Genomic DNA, 22,162 nt, shown 5'->3' on the forward strand with positions numbered 1-22,162 from the left:
TACCCCTAACCTAACCCCTATCCCTACCCCAACCCCTATCACTACCCCTACCACTACCCCAACCCCTATCACTACCCCTACAACTCCCCCTATCCCTACCCTAACCCCTATCCCTACCCCAACCCCTATCACTACCCCTACCACTACCCCAACCCCTATCACTACCCCTACAACTACCCCTATCCCTACCACTACCCCTATCCCTACCCTAACCCTTATCACTACCCCGACCCCTATCACTACCCCAACCCCTATCACTACCCCAACCCCTATCTCTCATTAACCACTCCCACCTGCTCTGCTATCACCATACCTACACCACCACTTTCAACAGCCCCACTCTTTATCTCAACCACTATCATCTTATGTACACTTTTATAGTTGTTGTAAAGCCCCTCAATATAAGGCACTATACAAATCTATATAATATATGCAGTATTAAACAGGGGGGGCCGCTGGGTTTCGAACCACAAACTTCTGCGACAGATGGGCGAATGTGCTACAGTTAGCCCGTGTCACCACCGTATAACTTGACAATGATGAATTAACCTTGCATGATGTTGACAGGTGTGTATTTATGGATGATTAATTATTGCGATTATCGAGCCAAGTGTCTATTGATATGAGCTTAGATGAACACTGGATTGCAAAATGGTAATACATAATTGAAAGGCATTGTTTGTAATGCACGTTCATAAATATTTATCACTGAAGAATGGTAAATATTTATGATGTCGTATTATGATATCGTATTCATAATAATACATATTTATTTACTCGGGAAAGTCACAGTTGAGTTTAAAATACTCTTTTTCAGGAGAGACTGCGATTATTCCCCCTAAAACCCCGTAATCGATCCCAAGCAGAAGGCTCCATGAAGAGCGGGTCGTGATGAAATGGCCCGGTTTGTTCGGTCAGCTATAATCCATGGCATTGCCGAGCTGGCACCGATACATCCCCCTGAGTTAACTGTCCCCCCCATTTGAGATCTCCACTAAAGTGTTCAAGGTCGGCGTTGTCAAGCGTCGCGAGTTGATGGCCTCAGCCGGTCAAATCAAAGCACCGTTTTTGTCGCTCACGTTGTCGTATTTCAGTGTGCGAGGGATGAAACACGTTTCAGTTGTGTAGCCCACGTGATCAACAGGATTTTTTTTTCCCGGGCCGTTTTAAAACTTGTGCCACCCCCTTTTTTTGTTTAATGCGTGAGAGAGGACTATTGACGTGACTTGTTTTAGGTAGTTGAGTGATGTCACCTAGAGAGGGCCGTTCCTGGGCTCGTAGTTGGTCTGCTGCTTGTCGCTCGTGTTCATGACGTGACACCGTAGCTCAATTGGGATACAATTGGCATGACAAAACATTGCAAAGGATGCTATGGTTGAGACTGCTCGGTGAAAAGTGCTGGTAACGCAGTCATAAAATGTTGGCAATTTCACGCTACCACATTTATTTGTGTCTGTACAGAATCTCCACCTCCCGGTAATGAAATAGCTGAATTATTAATTGCATGTTTATGATTTTACGAGCGCCGAGTAAATTGACGCTGTGTACATTTTATTAAAAGCGGGCATTGAGATGGATTAAGCTTCCACAAGTGCACATAACTGTTTATTTGTCTATGAACGGTACAGGACTTGCCACAAGTCGAAGATGAGAAATACTAGGGACACTGTTTCGGAAAAAAAACATCATACCGTTTTTATATAGCGATAGTTTTAAATTCACATGTGGTATTATACGGACTGAAAATGTAATGTGAAGTCGCCTGTTATATGTGGCCCACTTACCCACTTCTCTTATTACACTGGTCAACAAAAAACAAAATTCTGGCCTGGACTTTTGCAGCTGTTTTAGACTAATTTCAGGGTGCTGATTCCAAATCTGATCTCAGATTTGCTCTATCACGTCATTTGTATGCTATCGGCATATCCCATTTTCATTGATTTTACCTGAAATTAACTCTGTCACTTATGATTGCAAGTTGTTGCGAGTCAGTGACTGCTTTAGTGTTAAAATATGGTGCTGTATTTTTAGGATAGTGTGTTTATAATATAATTTTATGTAGATATCCACATTTATTTAATATTTTTCTTCTGCAGTTTTTATTGAAAATGCAATATTTGATGTCTCAAAAACCTGATGTGATAGACAAAAACTGATGCCAGATTTGGAATCAGCTCCCCAAAATTACCTTAAAACCGTTGGAATACGTTATGCCAGAAAAAGTGTGTTGACCAGTGTTATCCAAACTCGTGATATTTTTCCGAATATCTGCACAATTGCTCAGATAACAGTCACCCAATGCATTACATTTATGCAATTTTCCGTAGTTTTTTACAGAAAAGAAGGCCAACCAGGATAGGGTTGCCACCTCTTGCACAGTGAAACAAACCCAGACACATTTTTCAGTCAGCCAAGGTTAAGTATCAAAAGTGTGCAGATTACCCTTACAAAGTTCAATGCAGAAATACCGGTCAAACCCTGGACAGGTCCCTACTCTACACCAGGAAGTGATGGCAAATTCACCCTGTCTTTACATTGTTTATCAACAGATAACTCCTCGGATATCTGGAGTTATTTACACACATGACAGGGTACCGCATCAACACAGATAAGCGGAGCTTCACTGTTAAATTGGGCATGTTGATGTTATAATGTAAGTCCGCTTTGATGATGTGGCTACAACACTCAACCTAGCATCGCAAAGGCTATAAGTTCAAATCACAGCCGAGGAACTACCCAGCCAGCCCGTCCATATTTTGGGGTCCAAATCATTATGGCTGGGATGGTTCGAGTGCCACCCTACAGGAAGAGATGGGTCACCTGCGTACGAAAACGGAGTTTCCACCACAAGCTCAATGTGGAAATGTAATATTCCCATGTCAGCCTCGGTATCTATGTCTCATGCCATTGCAATAATCATATATTGCTCTAATGTCTTGTGACTCCATCAATCTCAGCAGATTTGAGCCTGTATAGTGCTTGGTTGGGTGACCACCACGCAAAAGAGAGATGTCATCAGACGCCGTCTGGCTACATCATGGGCAGCAGATAAATTCTACTGGACTATGCCACCCCACGTCTATGCTTCCCACCTGCTACAACATGCAGGTTAAATAACTTCCGCGACCTGCTCGGTGTGGGGAAGCCAATCATCCGACAGTAGATTGACAAAATGGCTGTATATATACACAGAGAAAAAGACAGAGATTCCCTGTATAGCCTTAACAGACTGCCGGGGAAAGTGCCGTTAGGGAGCGCCGATTAAGACTGGGAGTGGGTGGCCACCAAGCCGCCCGACTGCCTTTGTCTCGGTCGTGGCGATCTTTCACACACTGCACCAGGTACCTAGGGGAGGCCCAGGACCGGTTCAGATCATCATCATTCGTGTTGCCCGTGAGCGGGAATCGAACTGAGGTTACCGGGTTCAAAGGGCAGCATGCTAACTGCGACACTACCACTCCCCCTACATACATACACATATATATATACACTGCTGAGTGGCTCACTGCATGGACGCACAGTGTGTGGCTATTTGCGTTGTTAGGTAGTATTGCAAGAAAATGTCAGCATCACCTGATGGTTGAAGCCACTTGCTGATCGATATCTTCAAGTTATTTCACTCGAACCACTTTATATCAGGCCAGTGAATGTGATCCACCTGCTATTTGCAGTAGAAGTTAAATATCACTCGGCTGCCTATCGCTACTCTCTGTAATGCACAGGGGAGACGGTATGGAACGGCATCCACTACATTTTCATCAGTGCCACCCGTTGTGATTCAATTTAATGTTCATGTGTACAGCACACAAAGACAAGTTTCCCCCATGTGGAATTGAACAGACTTGGCGCAAGTGCTGTTAGCGAGCACCAATGAAATTGGATGGCCAGCACTTCGCCCAGCTGCCTTTGGATGAGTTGACTTCGGGTAGGCTCAGGTCAGGTTCAGAAATTCCCCACTGTTATTGGTCGTAAGCAGGAATCGAACGTGAGTTGCCACGTTTGTTGCGCAGTGCACTCACCACAACACTACCGCTGCCCCAATGTGAGCAGCATGTCATGTACATGCTAGGTATATGCCCACGTGTATGTGTGTGTATATGTGGCTACGTGCCATGTACATGAAGACACATTTGGATGTACTCTTTTTTAAACATGTATTTTCGCGGTGATGAGCACACTTTACCCTGGCCCCAAAACAACCCATGCTAAATTATCGGTAACGCCAAATGGTGACTGTGTCCTCTGAATCATCCCTCAGCTTGACTCGGCCTGAAAGTGTTTCCCTGCTGGAGCGTAGGGTCAACGCCAACAGTGGGGAAATAACGCCAGCTGGGCGTTCGTGGCATAGTCCATTCTGCCACTTGTGTGGCACGCCGACCTTAATAGGTGCTCACGAACAGCACCGGAGGAGGGAGCACTCTGAAGCCGACAAAAAAAGTTCGGTTCCTGGCCATGGCTAACATCAGTCGTGACTGACGTACCGAACCGGTCCCTGGGCTCCCCGGTTCATGTACCGGATTGGCTACGGTGTGGGGAGGCCTTCGTCCAGGAGTAGATAGACAATGGCTGAAGATGATGATAAAAAGTTAATATTGTCATCGTGCTAAAATGTATATTGTGTTATCATCTCCATTGTCAGGACGAACAGTGCTGTGGAAATGCTGTAGTCATATAGTGGTGACACGATGTTAACTACCTCGCCTGGTATGCAGGTGGTGGGGAGTTCAATCCCGATCCTGAAGCCTGTATCTTTGGAGTTTGCATGTTCTCCTTGTGGTTGCGTAGATTTTTCTCTGGGTCCTCCGATTTTTTCCTCCACATTTAAAAACATGCGTCTAGAGCATTTGGCTGCTGAATATAAACTTACACGTGATAAGCCACTTCATTGAGCTATCATTTGTGGCCGGATTGCTTCTGAAACACATCTGTATCGCTCAGTGGGCCTTACCTTGTAAATTAAAATAAATTTCATGATTATATGTCAGGGGTTAGTATGTCCATTGCACGAACGTTTTTGATTTCCCACAAAGTAGTATTTTTGTTGTTGTTATCAATGAGAAATGAGTTCAACTGAGTTTAGCCCAGGCCAGTGTTTAACTTCAGAACCTCTGACAGTGAGTTAGGTCCTTGGCATCAGGCGAAGCCATGTGGCCTCACTTGACGCCAAGGACAGTGCGTGACCCGTTGTTTTCTCTGTGCTCTTCGTGGACACCGTTTGTGGCTCGGCCGGTGATGATAGGATACGCATTGTGGGCAGCACAGACATTATACAGCCGTGCCGGAGAAAACCAAACGCGAGCAGTCAGACTGCAGATTTATCACCGCTAACGGTCAGCCGAGCAGTCCGTGCATGGGGTGGCTGGTGTCGGCACGTGAAGTTACGGGCATGGACGGATCCCCAGGTCCCTCCAGTGGGCCTTATCCATCTTTAACTCGAGCAAGGCAGCGTCCCCGGTATTGATGCATGCATTCGTTTTCCTCCTTAAATCTTGTTGAAAGGCCTCCAGTATGGGGAGTATTGAGAATAGCACTCTCTCGACACTTTGCTGCCCAGAAGAGAAGGTTATTGCGGGGAGTTCTAGTCCGTTTTGTTGTGGGTCTGTGGGCCACGTATGGCAGGCTCAAGACAAGGTGGTGGGTCGGATTTTCCTCCATGCGGTGCCCGGTAGTTGTGTTTGATGAAAACGACATTTCGTAAAAATAGGAAAATACCGGTGCATGATTTGGTAGAAGTAAGGCAGTGGTGGTGAGATGTTGTGCCGTCGACCGCAAGGCTGGAAATGGCCCCTTCATCATTAAAGCTGGACGTTTGGAATGGCACATGACAGGGTGGAAAAGGGCAGGTTACCAAAGACCAGTATTAAAGTGCGTACCCAGCGCTTACTGGTCCTTGTCTCACCTTTGAGTGCACCTGTATTGGGGGACGCAAAAAATGTAATTGCAGAATGAGGTTAACAATTTTGAAAATCGTACTAGACCACGATGGGAGAGCATTGTGTTTATAAACACGAAGGCAATATCGTGGTGAGCAGGACATGTGTGCAGGATGGAGAAGAGCACAGCCTGCTGAGGCAGATATTATGGCACGGGGAGGCTCGCAATGAAAGGAAAAGACATGAAACCAGATGGTGGCAGCCATGCACCATGAGAGCTGAACAAGGGGGTGTGGTTGTCACCTGTGTACGCGGGGAATACCTAAAAGCCGCATTGTAATTGTGAGACTGAGAACAGACCTAGGAGTTTGGATCCTCCTAGATCTGTCTGGGAGCTGACCCCACAACAAGGAGATGGCTTGGAAGCCAGGTCCAGTAAATGGTAACGAGACTGGAACAACATATTATGAAGATTAGGTCGGCATCAGCTGTGCAACAGTTACAGGGTTTGGCCAAAGGGAGGAGGTGATGGTGACGTTTGATGGCATCAACAAACAATGGCGGCGGCAACCTCTTGAGATCTTAACTGCTCGTGGTAGTGTTTTGTTTGTTTGTTACAATTGGCTCATTCCGTTAACGCGATCGTCTTCCCCGTTGCCTGTGGTGGTGGGGGTGGCGATGGCGGATCAGGTTCCAGACGGAGCTCAACTACGACATGCTGGCGGTGCACGACGGCGTGTCGGCGGTGGCGCCTCTGCTCGGCGTGTTCCACGGCACCCAGGTGCCGCCCTTCTTGGTCAGCAGTGCCAACTACCTCTACCTGCTGTTCACCACCGACGGCAGCCACTCCAATGTGGGCTTCCAGCTCCGCTACGAGCGTGAGTCCCTCTGGGTTGCTCGCACCGACCTCGCTCTCCCACAAAACGTCGCTCGCAATAAAAAAAAATAGCCCGTTGGTGATGCGCTGTAGATTTCCCACGCGGCAAGCCACTTCATTGGGTTCGATTCCGACCCTGACGCATACTGTGTATTTGGAGTTTGCATGTTCTCCCGGTGGTCGAGTGGATTTTTCTCCGAGTTTTCCGGTTTTCCTCTCCACATTTATGAACATGTGTTGAGAATATTTGGCTCCTGTAAATTTCCACATGATAAACTACTTCGTTAAACTATAATTTGTGACCAGGTTGCTTCTGAGAAATAAGCTAATGGCTCAGTGGGCCTTACCTGGTAAAATAAAAATAGTAGTTGTACGATGGACATAATCAATTCGCTACACTACCCTTGTACATTAAGCAGTCCCACTCCTTCACCTCCTTTCCTTTCCTGTCTTAAAGCCTCACGTCTTCTCCTTCAGCTATTCTCTTCCTCTTCCCTCACCCCTCCACTCCTTCCAATCCCTCGCCTACCCCTTCCGTGATCCCTAAGGAACCCCTCTGTCGCTGTCACTAATTTCTCAATCCCTGTGTGTATGTTCTGTGCCATCTGCATCATTCCATTAGGTCACCATATTGTAAGCTATGCCCAGCGCCGTGAGCGAAGGTGCTATATAAATATGAATTAGATTTGAGAAGCCATAATACGTGTTGAACTTAAGAGAATGCAGTTTAATCGTGGGTGGCTCCATGGATACGAACTTAGGATCTCAGCAGTGCCTGCCCAGCACAATGACCTCTGAACCCACGCAGCCAGGCACTCATTGTTGTGTGGAATTTTAAACGTAAGTTTTTTTTGTTAAATGCTATTCGTGGCAGTGAATTTTTTTTTGTTTGGGGAGGTGCAGCTGCTTGGTACCATGGCAATAGTTGCAAGGCCTCACAGTTAAGCTAGCCTACGACGTGGTGTACAATATAGGCATAAATTGCTCACAATGAACACATTCCTGCGGAGGGAACTGGTAGGAACGTTGGGTTGCTCGGTCAATGGCCAGGGTCAACGGCGGCGTGGTATATTCCGCAAATATGCCCGATTGTGAGGGCGGGCACAAGCCGGCGTGAGTAGGTTAAACGTTGAGTTTTATAAGGGCACCACGGAGTGACCAGCCCCTCCCCACCCCCCACTCAGCCCCACCCTCCCCACCCAGCCCCTCCCTCCCCACCCACCCAGCCCCTCCCTCCCCTCCCCACCCAACCCCTCCCTCCCCACCCAGCGCCTTCCTGCACGACGGACGGACAGACACAATAATCTCCTGTGGGCTGGTGTAACCAGGAGGTTCCTACCAGTATAATAGAATGACCGTATGGAAGGATCTGAAGTGGGAGATGTCAATTGTTACATTGGTGGATTGCAGCGGCGAGACTCAGCGTGATATCTATGAAGAAGCAAAAAGCCTGAAATAATGCAAATGAGAATTAATGTAAATGGAAATTATTTTACGCGCAACTTATTTCCATTAACATGTTAATTATTCCTTGTTTGAGCGGTTTTTAACACACGTTATGTCTTGCAACACTGTTACATTTAAGTCACATGCTGCTCATTAAATATTCAGAGCTTAGCTGCTACTTATGAACAAATATATGGACTGATATCGTTGTAGTTAAATCAATACCACTCGGATGTATTTCATAATACAATCCTAAAGGATTAATCTGATAATCATCCAGAGTACATCAAATCCATGGACGTGCGGTCAGGGGAGGCAGGGGAGGCAGAGCCTCGCCACCTGTCATACTCCAATAAAAATATCTGTTACGAAAAATAAAAAAATTATAAAATAAGAAAAATATTAATATTTTCCCACGGATCCGTGATATAAATGTCATTAATGTATAATTCCAATAATTTTTATAGTCAAAATCGCTGCAATTGCAGGGAGAGACGAGAGGCGAGGAGGCAGCTGCGAGCTCAGCCTCCCCTCTGATTGCGCAACCCCTCAGAAACTGGATGGAGCGCGGGCAATAAACGTGTGCCTGTTACTATCTCTCTGTATGTCACCAATGTAATCATTACATGTCACCAATGTAATCATTACATTGGTGACATATTTTGACTATAAAAATTATTGGAATCATATAGAAATGCCATTTAGAACACATATCAGTGGAAAAATCTAAATATTTTATTATTTTCATTGGTGTATGATAGGTGAGGCTCTGCCTCCCCTGCCTCCCCTGACCGCACGTCCCTGATCAAATCCACTAATTTTCGTCATGGCCGCAGGAGCTTCTGCTTGCATAGATAATCGTCAAATATTGAAAATATATTCTCAGTCGAAGCAACGAAAATAAACGCCGTCAACAGGTTACAGGACTAAGTGATTTAAGATTATATATTTATTGGTCTTTTTTTCATCTGAATGCATTCCAATTATGCGCTGCAGGCATACTGTTATGAGATGAAGCGTTCATTATGGGAAATCGTGCACAGCGTTGCACATTGCGTGTCAGAGAATTTATTCAGTTTTTATATATTTTTTTTTCTCACAGAACTTATGAAAAATGCTTTAAGTGGCCCTTTTGAAAATGCTCACAGCTGGTATTCAGCCAAATTAACCTCGAAAGCAAATGGAATGTTTGTGCGCGTGCGTGTGTATATATATGTATGTTGGGAGCGATAGTGTAGCGGTTAGCGCTGCACTACGAAACCGGCGACCTGAGTTCAATTCCTGCTCGCGGCCAACACCAGTGACGATTATCTGAACCAGTCATGGGCTTCCCCTAGGTCGACTCAGCCTCAAATGAGTACTTGGCGCTGTGTTAAACATCGCCACTTGGCAGACAAAGACGGCCTAGCGTGGTGCTGGCCACCCACTCCCGCGTGTGCCATGCCGGCCTTCATAGGCTATTGCTAACAACAATTGCCCCAACAGTCTGTTCAGGCTATATGGGGGGATCTGCATCTTTGTTTTGTTTCTAATAAAGACAGAGGAGTGGTAGTGTAGCGGTCAGCCCGCTACGATATGACCCAGACGACCATACATAGCTCTGGATCTTCTCGGCCACAGTTATGCCCCCCGATCTCTATGCTTGTGAGACGTGGAGCACTATATAAAGGAACAGTTGCGCCGGTTTGCAACATTCAGGCTCGCCTGTCTAAGATCCATTCTGGGTTTAACCAGGCTGAATTGTGGGAGGAACTCATAGATCTTTAGAAAGATTGGACTTGCCAATGACTGGTAGCAGCAGTGTCAAGATTGGCCTCTGTGGAGGAAGTTGCTGCGGGAGTTGGAGACAGTCACCCTCAAACAACAACGGAGAGCATAGGAGCGATGCTCACAACAGCGAGTGGAGTGCCGGTTGGCTAAAATGAAGACAGTTGTCACAGTGAGGAGCAGAGTTGGTGCATCTGCCAGTCATGTTAGTCAGCCAACCCATAGCACCTGGGTCTGTTCCGTGACATCCGATTAGCACGGTTAGCTACATATGGTGCAAAAGACGTTCAACACAATACCTTTGGCCAGTGGGCCTTCGACACTTCACGTGGCCTCAAAATGCACCTAGTGTGGCACAAGCACCATCGCAACGTCATCACCACTTAGTGGTGAATGGCGCTTGCTGTTGTTGTTGTTATGCTTACAGTCAGGGCTGAAACCATGACTTGTACTGAGCGACACTTGTGAATCAGGTCGAATCACACTTGGTTATCTGGATTCGAACCCATGTTTCAGTTCCTCTGATGTCTGAGCAGCTTATAAACACCTCCTCATCTTAATAGTTGATTGATTTTAGACCGATAATTGTTTTTTTACCCTTCTATCTGGCAACGAAACTGACACCTTTTTTTACAAGGAGTCATGTTTGCATAGACCACAATACCTGCAGTCATAATGCAAACAAAAACATAACTCTGATAATGTATGCACTGTCCTTGAAGTTGCATTATGACTGCAGGTATTGTGGTCTATGCAAACATTACTCCTTGTAAAAAAAAAGGTGTCAGTTTTGTTGCCAGATAGAAGGGTAAAAAAACAATTATCAAATTTTTTACTGGCAAATGAGGTTCCAATGGTGATTTTAGACCTTCAACTGAATTCAAATGTGCGTTTGAAAATGAATGTGTTTTCTTAGCTTGAAGAGTTAAAAGGAAATATATTTCAGTCCCTCGTGTTTTTTACTCAATTAGCAGAATCGCATATATTTTTCTTTTAATTTTAACTCACATTTTCCCATCCCAAAAAACACATTGCTCGAGTTAATAACACCTCCGGATAATGGAGCATCCAGACCAAAAAAATGGATGGCTTAAGCATTCGAGAGACAAAATCTGAAAAAAAAATGTATTTGGAATGCCACTTAAATTCTTCATTATGTTTTTTAACCCGTAACATTTTTTATTTTTTCGTTTGAAAAGCCTGACTTCAAAAATAACAACGAAAATGAGTCCATTCAAAGTGCATAGTTGTTCAAATGAGCTTTAGATGGTATGACAAGCCATTTTATTCACAGGAGACAATAACGTGGTAATATTTTATTGACCCGGCAAGGATGATGTGCGAGGTGACCCCCAATTGTGATTTGACTGTTGTCTGTGCCTGCTCACCTGTTTTAAATAAAAATATGAAATTCCAAGTATAGTAAACAGTGGTGTACATATTTATACAAATACAGTAGAACCTCGGAGATCGAATGCACCGGTGTTCGAACGATATTTCTGAACATTTTTTGCCCCGGAAACCGAACAAAATTTGGAGGTCGAACGGTCAATCGCGACTTGAAAGAACCTGTACGGCTGAGACGCGTATGGCCAGCGTGCATGACGCTTGCCCAGACAAAGGTTTTACCACCTCCTCCTCCTCACCACCTTCCACTCAAGCCATCAACTCTCCTTACTACAGGTAAAGTGAAGTTCAATGTTCATTTATTTCATTTATTCCATATATTTATTCATTTATTCCATTTATTTATTGCGTTTCTTGTTTTTTTGTATGATTTTATGCATGTAATCACTGTAAACTTCGTGTAAAAATGCTTTATAATGAGAAATTGCTTGTATCTGGAGTCTAATTAATGTCATTTACATTAATTTTTATGGGGAAAATTAATTCGGTGTTCGAACGTATCAGTGTTCGAATGGCCTTCTGGAACGAATTAAGTTCGATCTCCGGGGTACCACTGTAAAAATTCACATCCCTTTAAATAACTGCTGGATGAAGGCCCACCCAATGGGCATTGTTTGACCACACTTCACTACAATTGGCCAGTGCCGATTAGGCGAAGGAGAAGGACCACAGAGCCGGATGAGATATTGCTCACCATCGATTTTAGCCATGGCCACAAAATTGAAGACAGGGAGCCAGCGTCGGAGTGCGGCATGCTCACCACCCCAACGTTGTGCTGCACTACCGTTTATCTCTATGGTATACCGTGCATGCTGCACCGATCGCGTGAGTGAATGCCTCTTTTTGGTCGTTGCTTTTAACGGTTCGACGATTCCTTATTGAGAGGGACGCAGTGAATGCCTCTTAATATATATATATTTTTAAATCTACACGTGCAAAGCATACTCATTAAAAACACTCGCACGTGTTCATTTGCATCACGTGCAAATGATCTCGTCATTTTCGGGCATCTGGTGGCAGGTGACTTGGTGCCAATAAATAAAAAAAACGCTCGGGTTTTTAATGCTGCTCGCCAAAGTGCATTGCCACGGGGCACAGAGGCCGTGCCGTTGTGCGTACATTGCAAGGCTCCTTTTGGCAGGGGAATCCGATAGCTATCTAATCTAAGTACGTTCTCGCTATTATTCATCTTTTCAAAAGCATTTTTGTAAAAAAAAAAGAGGGAGGATACAACGGCTCTTGTCTCGAGGCCGAATGTGATGTCTGCAACTCGCGTGCTACATTCGATGGGGTTCGAGCCAATTCCAATGCAATACAAATTTCAGCCGAGGTTCCGTATTCCAATCTGACCCTATTCAAATATGTATTGAGTTTGAAAAAAGCACAACAAATGTACGCGAATCGCTTCGACAGTGCTGGATTGCAGGCCACATGGATAGCCACCACTGACCGGATGAACGGTATTCGAGGTGGCTGTCCTAAGTGTACAACTACACGAGCTGATGTAAAATGTTATCGTCATTTGTCCATTGCATAAATAACACATTGACATCCTGTCCAGACTAGATAAGAATCTTACTGCGTGATATTGTGTTTTGCCATTTGTTCATGAGCAGGATCCTTATAATCGACATAAAACATCCGGCATCATCAATAATCAGCAGCAGCAGCAATAGCAACAACAGCAGTATCCACATCAACCCTATCATTATCATGATCAACAACAACAGCAGCATCCACATCAAGCGTATCGTTATTATGATCAACACCAACAACAGCAATCGGCTTCAGGAGTAATCATCTATCATAAGTCGCAGAAACAGAATATTATGAGCATAATTATAATCATCATTCTTCTGGGATCATCAACATGATCAAATCTTGGCGGGAAGTTAACAATTGTTGTCCTTATCCTAGACCAGTCCCTGCTATAAGAATGTGGATTGTCCATAACTGGCCATGCACCACTTTTGGGCTGTATATAATTTTGCAACAGCAGTTGCATGCGTGGGTGAGTGGTTGTGGCAGTGGTAGCTTAGCGGTCAGCACACAGCTCTACGAACCCGCCGACGCGGGTTCGATTCCTGCTCACGGCCAACAACACCAATGGGGAATATCTGAACCGGTCCTGGGCCTCCCCTAGGTCGACTCAGCCTCAAATGAGGACCTGGTGTGGTGTATAAACATCGACACTGGGGAGACAAAGGCAGTCGGGCATAGTGCTGGCCATCCACCCCCTCGTGTGCCGTGCCACACTTCATAGGTGCTCACTAACAACAGTCGCCCCAACAGTCTGTTAAGCCTGTGGTGTTTGCAGTTGCATTTGGAGAAGTAAACCGTAGTGGGGCGTGTCTATGTGCACCCAGGTGCATGTGTGAGTGAGTGACTGTGCTGGCCACTCAACTAATAACACCTGCGTATTTCCCATGACCTGCCAGTAAGCCTTCCACACTTCCCGTGGCCGCAACGTGCACCGAAGCCTGGTGGCACAAGTGCTGTGGTGATGTGACCGCCACTTAGTGGTGAGCGGTAGTGGTGGCTGTTGTTGTTGTTGTTGTGCCGGCCGACCCACCTCGTGCTGTACCGGCCTTCATAGGCGCCACTCGCCTAACAGCAAATCGCCCCAACAGTCTGTTAAGTCTACATATGTGGGGGGCGGAATCTTTGTCCTCTATCGCAGGTGTGACCTGGGACTCCCACTCGTGCCCGGACCCCGGAGTTCCCGTGAGCGGCTCGCGTCATGGCGACAACTTCTCGGTGGGGGCCTCGGTGGAGATCGAGTGTGAGCCGGGCTACACGCTGAGCCAGGGGGAGCCCCTCACCTGCGAGGAGAACAACCAGTGGACCCACCCGTTGCCGCTCTGCGAAGGTGAGCAGAGCCAGCGGGGGGGGGGGGGGGAGAAAGCCATGCGAAGGGGTCTTTGTGTGTATGTTGACACTTCTTTCCCACCGTACGTCGTTAACCATGCTAATCAGAGGCACGGGTGGGGGCGGGAGTCAACAAACTAAACACAAAAAGCAGTTTAAGAGAAATTAAATGTCACTCTCGATTTAAAAGTTCATAGCTCCAGTGGCTTCCTAATATCAGAAGAGCGTTCCAGACGGCCGCAGAAGCGAATCCGAAAATAGTTATCACCCGAAACACCACGTCAAAACCAAAAAAAGCATAAACATGCACTCACAAAAATAAAGTGGTCCAATCGAATAAGGTCTAGGAAAACAAATACCACATTAAGCAGATGTTGTTGGTGTAAAGCAATGGATGTCTTGGAGTTAAGGCTGACCAACAATCCAAACCTGACACATAGGTTGGCTTTCGCCGCCAATGTTGCGATTCGTCATTCGTTCCGTGTTTTGGGTTCGATCGTCGTGTACGTACGAATGTCAATTTCTTAACGATAACGCTTCGCCACCCGGCAGCCAGTCGAATCAAGTTGTCACGTGGGGAAACATGCAAATTGATTTGGTGTATCAGCAGCAAACCAGGATGTTGAAAGGCACCCAAGATCTTAATATGTTTATGTACAACGTTTCGCTGGAGATTATAGCCATCATCATCAGGTGTTAACTAAAGCTCGGCTCTAACGTGAACGAACCTCCTGCTTTGGGTTTTTACTTTATTTTTTCACATTATACTGACACGATAAAACCCAAAAGGAACGAATTATGAATCAATGTAACGCTTGTTGCGTTTGCATGATGCGGATGTTCAAAGATGTCTCTCTGTCATGCATTTATTTGCTTTCATGTACCGAAATAATATTATTCTGAACGATAAAAAAAATATCGGACAACAACTTAAACGTTCGCAATGAGGCATGGAAAGATGTGTGCTTGGAATCACGTTGATAGCCAAGAAAAGGAACACGCGGATGTTTAAGCATGCGCAGGTCATTGGCATCATCCGACCTCTTCAGGGTAGTGCCTCGGGCTTGTGTCGGACACGTCGCTCGAAGGAACGATGGACGGTGGTAAAGAATACTAATGGAGTGACCACCAAGGGCTGGGACGCATCCAATAGGACGTCCACAGAGGAGATGGAGCGATGGAATCAGTTTGCGTGCTGGTGCAAGGGTGGATTTCAGCATCGTGGGATTGTGAGAGATGATGGCAGCGTGGGCTACTCTTGGGGGAGGCTTTCATCCAGAGGTGGATTGACCATGGTCCGTCGAACATCATGCTTACCGTCTTATGATTATGTTAATAAAATAATAAACTAAACTACTATTTTCATTCAACCAAGTAAGGCCCTCTGAGCTATATAGCTCTTTTTCCTGCTCTAAATGCATGTTTCTAAATGTGGACGTAAAAATCGGAAGACCCGGTGAAAAATCCAAGGGACCACGGGGAGAGACGTCAAAATTCCAAATGCACAGGTGTCAGGGTAGGGGTCGAATCCACGACCTCCTGTATACAAGCCGAAGTAGTTAACATCCCGCCACCGTGGCGCCCATTTCAAATAATATCATCGTGGTGGCCATAATATTTCCATTGCCACTCTGTGTCAAAGAATGGCACCAAAAAATTAACACGTTCATGTGCGTGAGACGCCAGGAGTGGTTTTGTCATGGAGACACTGACCCCTGCATGGGCAATGTGGAATTTCCGCCAATGGGTTCGAGCCACCCATGTCAATGAGCATTTCCCATTGCTTGCGTGAGCGTGCGGGTAAACCGACTTTCATATGCATCCTCAGGGTATCCGTAAGTGGGTGTGTTATTCCACAGGCCCTTGTGGACATGAAACCCTCAAATAAATCAATGCTGGTGCTTCAAAAAGTTATCGCATTGCTAATAAAGCGAGGGAGTTCTTGTAAGATAACAACTGTGGTACAATATGGTTACATCGGTGTATAAATGAAACGGCTGTGAATTGTTTAGAATGATTGTAATATGAATGCGCTTCAAAGTGTATTATTATTTTCAATCACTCGTATGATCGTGGTCATTATATTTAACGTGTGCTTCTTTTGCTCATAGATGAATGCCTCTCGTAAGTAAAAAAAAACAAATTACACATTTTAAGTGACAAATGCGTGTCCACTTTCATCAGCTTTGAGCATTGAGCAATTTTACCACTTTAGCCAGACAACGATGACTCCAGAATCTGCTCTCCCATCCATTAGTGAGACTATGTGACATTAATGGCTGGTTTAGTCTTTTTTGCACGGCAGTAATAATTGGCAATGAAATCTACAGTGTTTTCATACATAATCGCCAAAAGATAAAGATTCTCCGTATAGCCTTCATAGCGAGGGCCTATGAAGGCCGCACAGCACACGAAGGGGGGGGGGAGTGGTGTGGCCAGCACCATGCCCAGTCGCCTTTGTTTCCCCAGTGGTGATGTTTACACACCGCACCAGGTACTCATTTGAGGCTAAATTGACCAAGAGGAGGCCAGGGACCAGTTCAGATAATCGTCACTGGTATTGGCCGTGGGCGGGAATTGATCTCGGGTCACCGAGTTCGAAGCGCAGTGAACGATACTACCGCCTCTGCACATACATGCACACGCACAAAAACACATGTATTCTCACATAAATTAATGCACACATACATGCATGCATATGAGAAATGTGTACATACATGAACGCATGCACAAGTATACAGAGAGATATTATCCAGCAAAATCTATAGGCACAATCTGAGTAGATTGTATTCATGACAGATGGAAATGATGATAAAACATAGTCTTGTGTGAAGCACATCAGAGCCATAACTTAAACTAATAGAGTCTAGGTTTTGAATAATGATCGCCTTCATGAATGATTTTCGTAAGGGCTCAATTTTTTTGGAGTAATAAAATCCAACCTTTCCTTGTACGTTAAATACAAACTATGTCACTGCGGTTTTTATCCACCACAGCTTATTTATCTAAACGATTCCCAAGGACAGAAAACACTTTGGGGTATACAATTTTCTAGGACTGATTTTCTTACCCGCTTGGTCTTTAGTCTTTGTCGAACGTAGAACGCCCCATAAGTTGACTTCACACAAAAAAAAAACCACTTATTTAAGATTCACTACAATCCTCTGTCAATCCACGGTTGCCTTAAGGACCTAACCACAACGCGCGGATCTTGGGGGCATTCGACCATACTCGTCAGTTGAAGGGGTGCTAACTACGGTGGGTTTACGCTACAGCCCCGTAGTTTCGGGTTGCATGCCACAGTCACACTGCTCTGGCTCGTGTCTTTAATTCTCCATTCACGAAGGAGATATGGTGCATCGGCCTGTTGATGTTTCTATGCGGTTGATGGTTACACCACCGGTGTCGTCGAGGGGGGAATGTCAGAGCCACGGATGTGTGATGTTTGGGTCTCTAATGAGGTCTTTATTCCAATGATGATGATGATTAGAGACATTTCTTCCCCTGCACAGATATACTTGGTGACTGACCCTAAGTTATGTGTTCTGCCACAGTACCACTTGACCGGATTTTACACATCGTTTGTCAAAATAGTCAACATATTCAACGTTATTACTAGTGTGGGGGTTATTACGGGAGAAAAGGCGGACGGGAAACACAGGGGTGTCTGCACCCACACACACGGGTGTCTACACCAACGTCCGCATCCGTTAACCACTGGGGGGCCATAGGGGCTCTGTGATCCCCCATAACCCCGCCCCTCCGAGGGGATTCCTATAAAAGGCGGGGAGCCAGAGAGCTCGGGGCCAGTTGAACAAGAAGCTGACCAGTGAAGTCTGAAGACCGGCAGACTAAGGCCCTGGGACTCCCCTGTCTCGCTGCCCTTGTCAGGGCCGAGCTGGGTAAGCCAGCGGCGTGGCCCAAGAGCTTCAGGACCTCTGCTCTTGTAAGGGCAAGGCCGGCTTAGCTGGGTGCCGGGATCTGTGCTTACCAGGGCCAGATCAGACAGCCTCCCGTAGCCTATTAGAGGAGGACTGGGAACAGGACAGGGGACTTAGTACTAGGGGTGGTTGCCCAGCTAGTACGGGTGAAGGGGCCGTTACCCCTTCAACTATTGTGTCTGTCCCTGAGTTAATAAAAAGAGTGTGCCTCAACTCCGTCGTCGTCTCCCTGCAACTCAGTACACTAGTAATGTTTCCCCACAGTTTTTTTTTAAATAAATGTAAACATTCAATGAAAACAATCTCTACTTGTTGTTACCCATAATGTATTGCACCACCGATGTATTAATATTATATGTGTACACACATAGTTGTTAATTTGTTGCAACAGGTTGTTTGGTCGGGAAAAGTCAGTGAGGAATTAAACAAATATATTTTTTCTGGGTAATTCCCCTGAATGGGCCATATAGCAAGGCTTCATAAATCACAGAGAACGTATCACCAGACCATTCACAAACACTTTAAATAATTCCTTGTAGCATCTTTTTTTAAATTTCACTCGAGCATAATTGGACACAGAGGAATGCCTTGCAATGTTTGCAGATAGTTTAATTGTACACACAGTGAATTAATCTGCACAAAAAATAGTGTTCTGTGGGAACATTTGGAAATGAATGTAATGTGTATATTGTTAAAGATCAAACAAACTCATTAAGAACCATGATATACTCAGTTGCGTTTCCCAAAAAATAAAGGCTGGCTTTGGTGCTGGTTAGTCATTAATATTTCAGCTCAGTAAATTTGCCCTGATTGTGAGGCATCTCACCAATCCCGGTGGCGAGATGTTAACTACCTCGCATTGTATACACGAGTTTGTGGGTTCGATCTCGACCCAGACACCTGTTGTGTCCTCCGGGTTTCCCCTCCACATTCAGAAACATCCGTTTAGAGTATTTGGCTGCAATACATTTCCACGTGATAGGCCACTTCGTTGGTATATAATTTGTGGCCAGGTCTCTTCTGAAAAATAGCTACATAGCTCAGTGTGCCTTACCTGGTGAAATAAAACATTGTGTAGTTTTAGTTTAAATTGCCTCAATGCACCGGCAAACATTGAGACTGTGCTCATCTCTGTTGGGGAACCTGAACTCACGGGTATTTCTTCCACATTCGTGACTCAGTAGCCAGTCTATTCTGAGCACAAAGTGTCAAACATCCCGGGCAGCGTTCTCACAGCACAAATAGCTTGATAAATTAATGCAACTATTTTTTTTGCAAAGCTTCCACTGAATGGCAGCTTGGCCCATGCACTCTGTAAATCCCGCGTGTCTTTAAAATAGGTGGACAGCAACCTTGCTTTTGTAAATAAAATAAAATAAAAGTTTCGGTTTATTGATGCTTTATATGGAACAACGTGTATGCTGGAATTTAACAGACGTCACATCGAGTTATTTAGAGGTGAGAGCCAATTGCGAGGGAGATCTGTGTTGAAAATAACCTGTGAGACGTAACAGAATCACAATCTTTATTTATCCTGGAGAAATCTGATGAGCTTCGAAGCTCTGTTTCACAGATCTTCAGTCGGGGCAGGTCAGCAAGTTACAACAACAGATTATAAACAACATACGTGAAAAGAAACACGTGATAACATTTAAAGTCGTGATGGGGTGGTTTCATTTTTTTTTTCAGTTTAATTTGCTTGGTACAGCCCTGTGAGCCATTCGGCTCTTGAATCGGTTGCAACCGCAACGAAAAAAAACATGAACAAGAAAACATCTTAAAGTGGGACGCTGTCTTTCCGACAGCTGTGTTTCTTCACCTGCCGAAACGTCGTGAGAATTTTTATTTTATAATGTTTTATTTTTATTATTTAATTATTTCCCTTCTACGTGACTTTACTGAAAGAACCAAGAAGATGAATCCCTGCAGTCACGAAAACTTTAAATCGAAATCTTAAAGTGACTATGCGCAAACAGAAAAATCCAGGAAAAAACTGCAAAAAAATCTTCCAGAAAAAAAGCACCATAATATATATGGTTTAGCAGTATCAGTGTCATTTATTCCTTGATCTTAAGTTCTGATATACTACCATGCTTAAATGTCATATTGCTGTTTGTGATACCCTGTTGATTTTGTTTGTTTAATTTCAGCGCTGTGTGGTGGCTACATCCAGGCATCAAAGGGAACCATTTTGTCCCCAAGGTTTCCTGACTTCTACCAAAATTCTCTCAACTGCACATGGACGGTGGAGGTGTCTCATGGGAAAGGTAACGCACTTCACCCCACTGGGCAGTACTGTGGGTAGATCACTTGCATGTATGTATGTGTGTTTAACTTCTTTCGCTACGTATCTTGCCAATCGTGCTAATCGAAGGTGCAGGGGAAGGTGAACAAACTAAACGCGGGGACTGTCTTTGCTCTACGAACCCCGCCCGCCCGAGTTTGATTCCCGCTCACGACCAGCAGCAGTGACGATTATCTGAACTGATCCAGGGCCTCCCCTAGGTCGACTCGGCCTTAAATGAGTACCTGGTGTGATGTGGAAACATCGGCACTGTGGTGCTGGCTACCCACCCCCTCGTGTACCGTTCCAGCCTTCATAGGTGCTCGCGAACAGCACTTGCTTATCTAGTTAACCCTTCACTTGCTTCATGTGTCTGACAAACCTCAAAAGTTTAGATTTGTACGGAAAGGTAAACTAAGTTGGTGCCCCTCTATTAATGCTGAGCTGGCAAATATAAAAACTGAGATTTGTACAGGAAGCTTAACTTACGTTGGTGTTTGCCTATTAATTCTGACCTGTCAAACAAATGGAGCTGTAATTGGACCTGAGCAAGTACTCGACTCCCAAAGATGATCACAAAAGGTTGAGAGTTCACATTTCAGCCGAGGGGTGACTCTGTCAATCATCTTTCTGGAGGTTCAACAAAGTGGTTGCATCTTTCTAAGAAGTTCATAGTGGTCAGAATATGGATGGCCTGGCTCCCAACATGGTAATAATGTGGAATTTCCCTGAATTTGGATCAAAAGTAGGAGATGGCCCATGTATGTGTAATGCGGGCGTAAGCGACCTTCCGGATGTGACGTCACGGGGGGTGGAGTCATGTGACGTGGGTGGAAGGTTCGGGTCCTTAAGCGGGTAAACCGGAAGGGGAAGTCAGTCGGGGTGTGAGCGGAAAAGAGTGAGGCCACGCGGGCGAGTGAGAAGAGGGGGGGCACCGACGGCCATCGGGAGCCAACCCCGAAGACAAGAGGAAGCTGCGGAGTGGTGTGCAGCTGCAGAGGAGACAGCCAGAAGGGCTGCGTGTTAGAGGCAGCGGTGTGGCTGCCAGGTGGAGCTGCGGAGAGAGAGAGAGAGACAGCACGAGGCTGTCAGAGCTGCGGAGAGAGAGAGAGAGACAGCACGAGGCTGTCAGAGCTGCGGAGGGAGAGAGGGAGACAGCACGTGGCTGTCAGAGCTGCGGAGAGAGAGAGGAGTTGCAGCGAGTACAGCCAAGGGGGGCTGTGTGAGAGAAACAGCAGCGGGGCTGCTGTTGTGGATCGGGCCGACATTGGAGTCAGCACCGTGGAGAAGCTACAGAGTAAAGACAGCCGTGTGGGTGTACAGCACGAACCGAATAAAGGACACTGAGCCAGACATCGTGGTCCAGTCGTTTATTACACTGGTGTCGGAAGTGCAACGGCATGTCGAAACAAGTGAGGAAGAAAGTTAATCCGGCGCCAGCATCGGCTTCTTCGTCCAACGACGACGAACTCCCTCCAACCACGGCTCCTGTTGGGGTGGTGGAGGAGAGCCCGGCGGAGGCGACCATGGGAACGGGAGTGGAGGATGTTGGCGCGGTGGCGGGTCCGTCGACATCATCAGACGCGGATCAACGATGGCAAGCGATGGCGGTACAACTGGAGGCACTTAAGGACGTCCTGGCGCATCTATGCCATCTCGTCGCGCCAGGGACGATGGAGGACGCAGTTGGTGCTCCGCG

At 45.8% G+C, this 22,162-nt stretch overlaps 1 protein-coding gene across 4 annotated transcripts in view; it reads left to right on the forward strand.

The window, feature by feature from the left end:
* The window catches only part of LOC144938460 (CUB and sushi domain-containing protein 3-like), a 683,443-nt gene that overhangs the window by 361,069 nt on the left and 300,212 nt on the right, over window positions 1–22,162 (forward strand). For all 4 annotated transcript variants that reach the window (XM_078866283.1, XM_078866284.1, XM_078866285.1 and 1 more), the window contains 3 exons: window positions 6,564–6,751; window positions 14,051–14,239; window positions 20,330–20,446. In XM_078866283.1, coding sequence (XP_078722409.1) covers window positions 6,564–6,751; window positions 14,051–14,239; window positions 20,330–20,446 — 494 coding nt within the window. The remainder of the gene's footprint in view (window positions 1–6,563; window positions 6,752–14,050; window positions 14,240–20,329; window positions 20,447–22,162) is intronic.

The sequence above is a fragment of the Lampetra fluviatilis genome, chromosome 22 (assembly GCF_964198595.1).
Source record: "Lampetra fluviatilis chromosome 22, kcLamFluv1.1, whole genome shotgun sequence".
Taxonomy (NCBI): Eukaryota; Metazoa; Chordata; class Hyperoartia; order Petromyzontiformes; family Petromyzontidae; genus Lampetra; species Lampetra fluviatilis.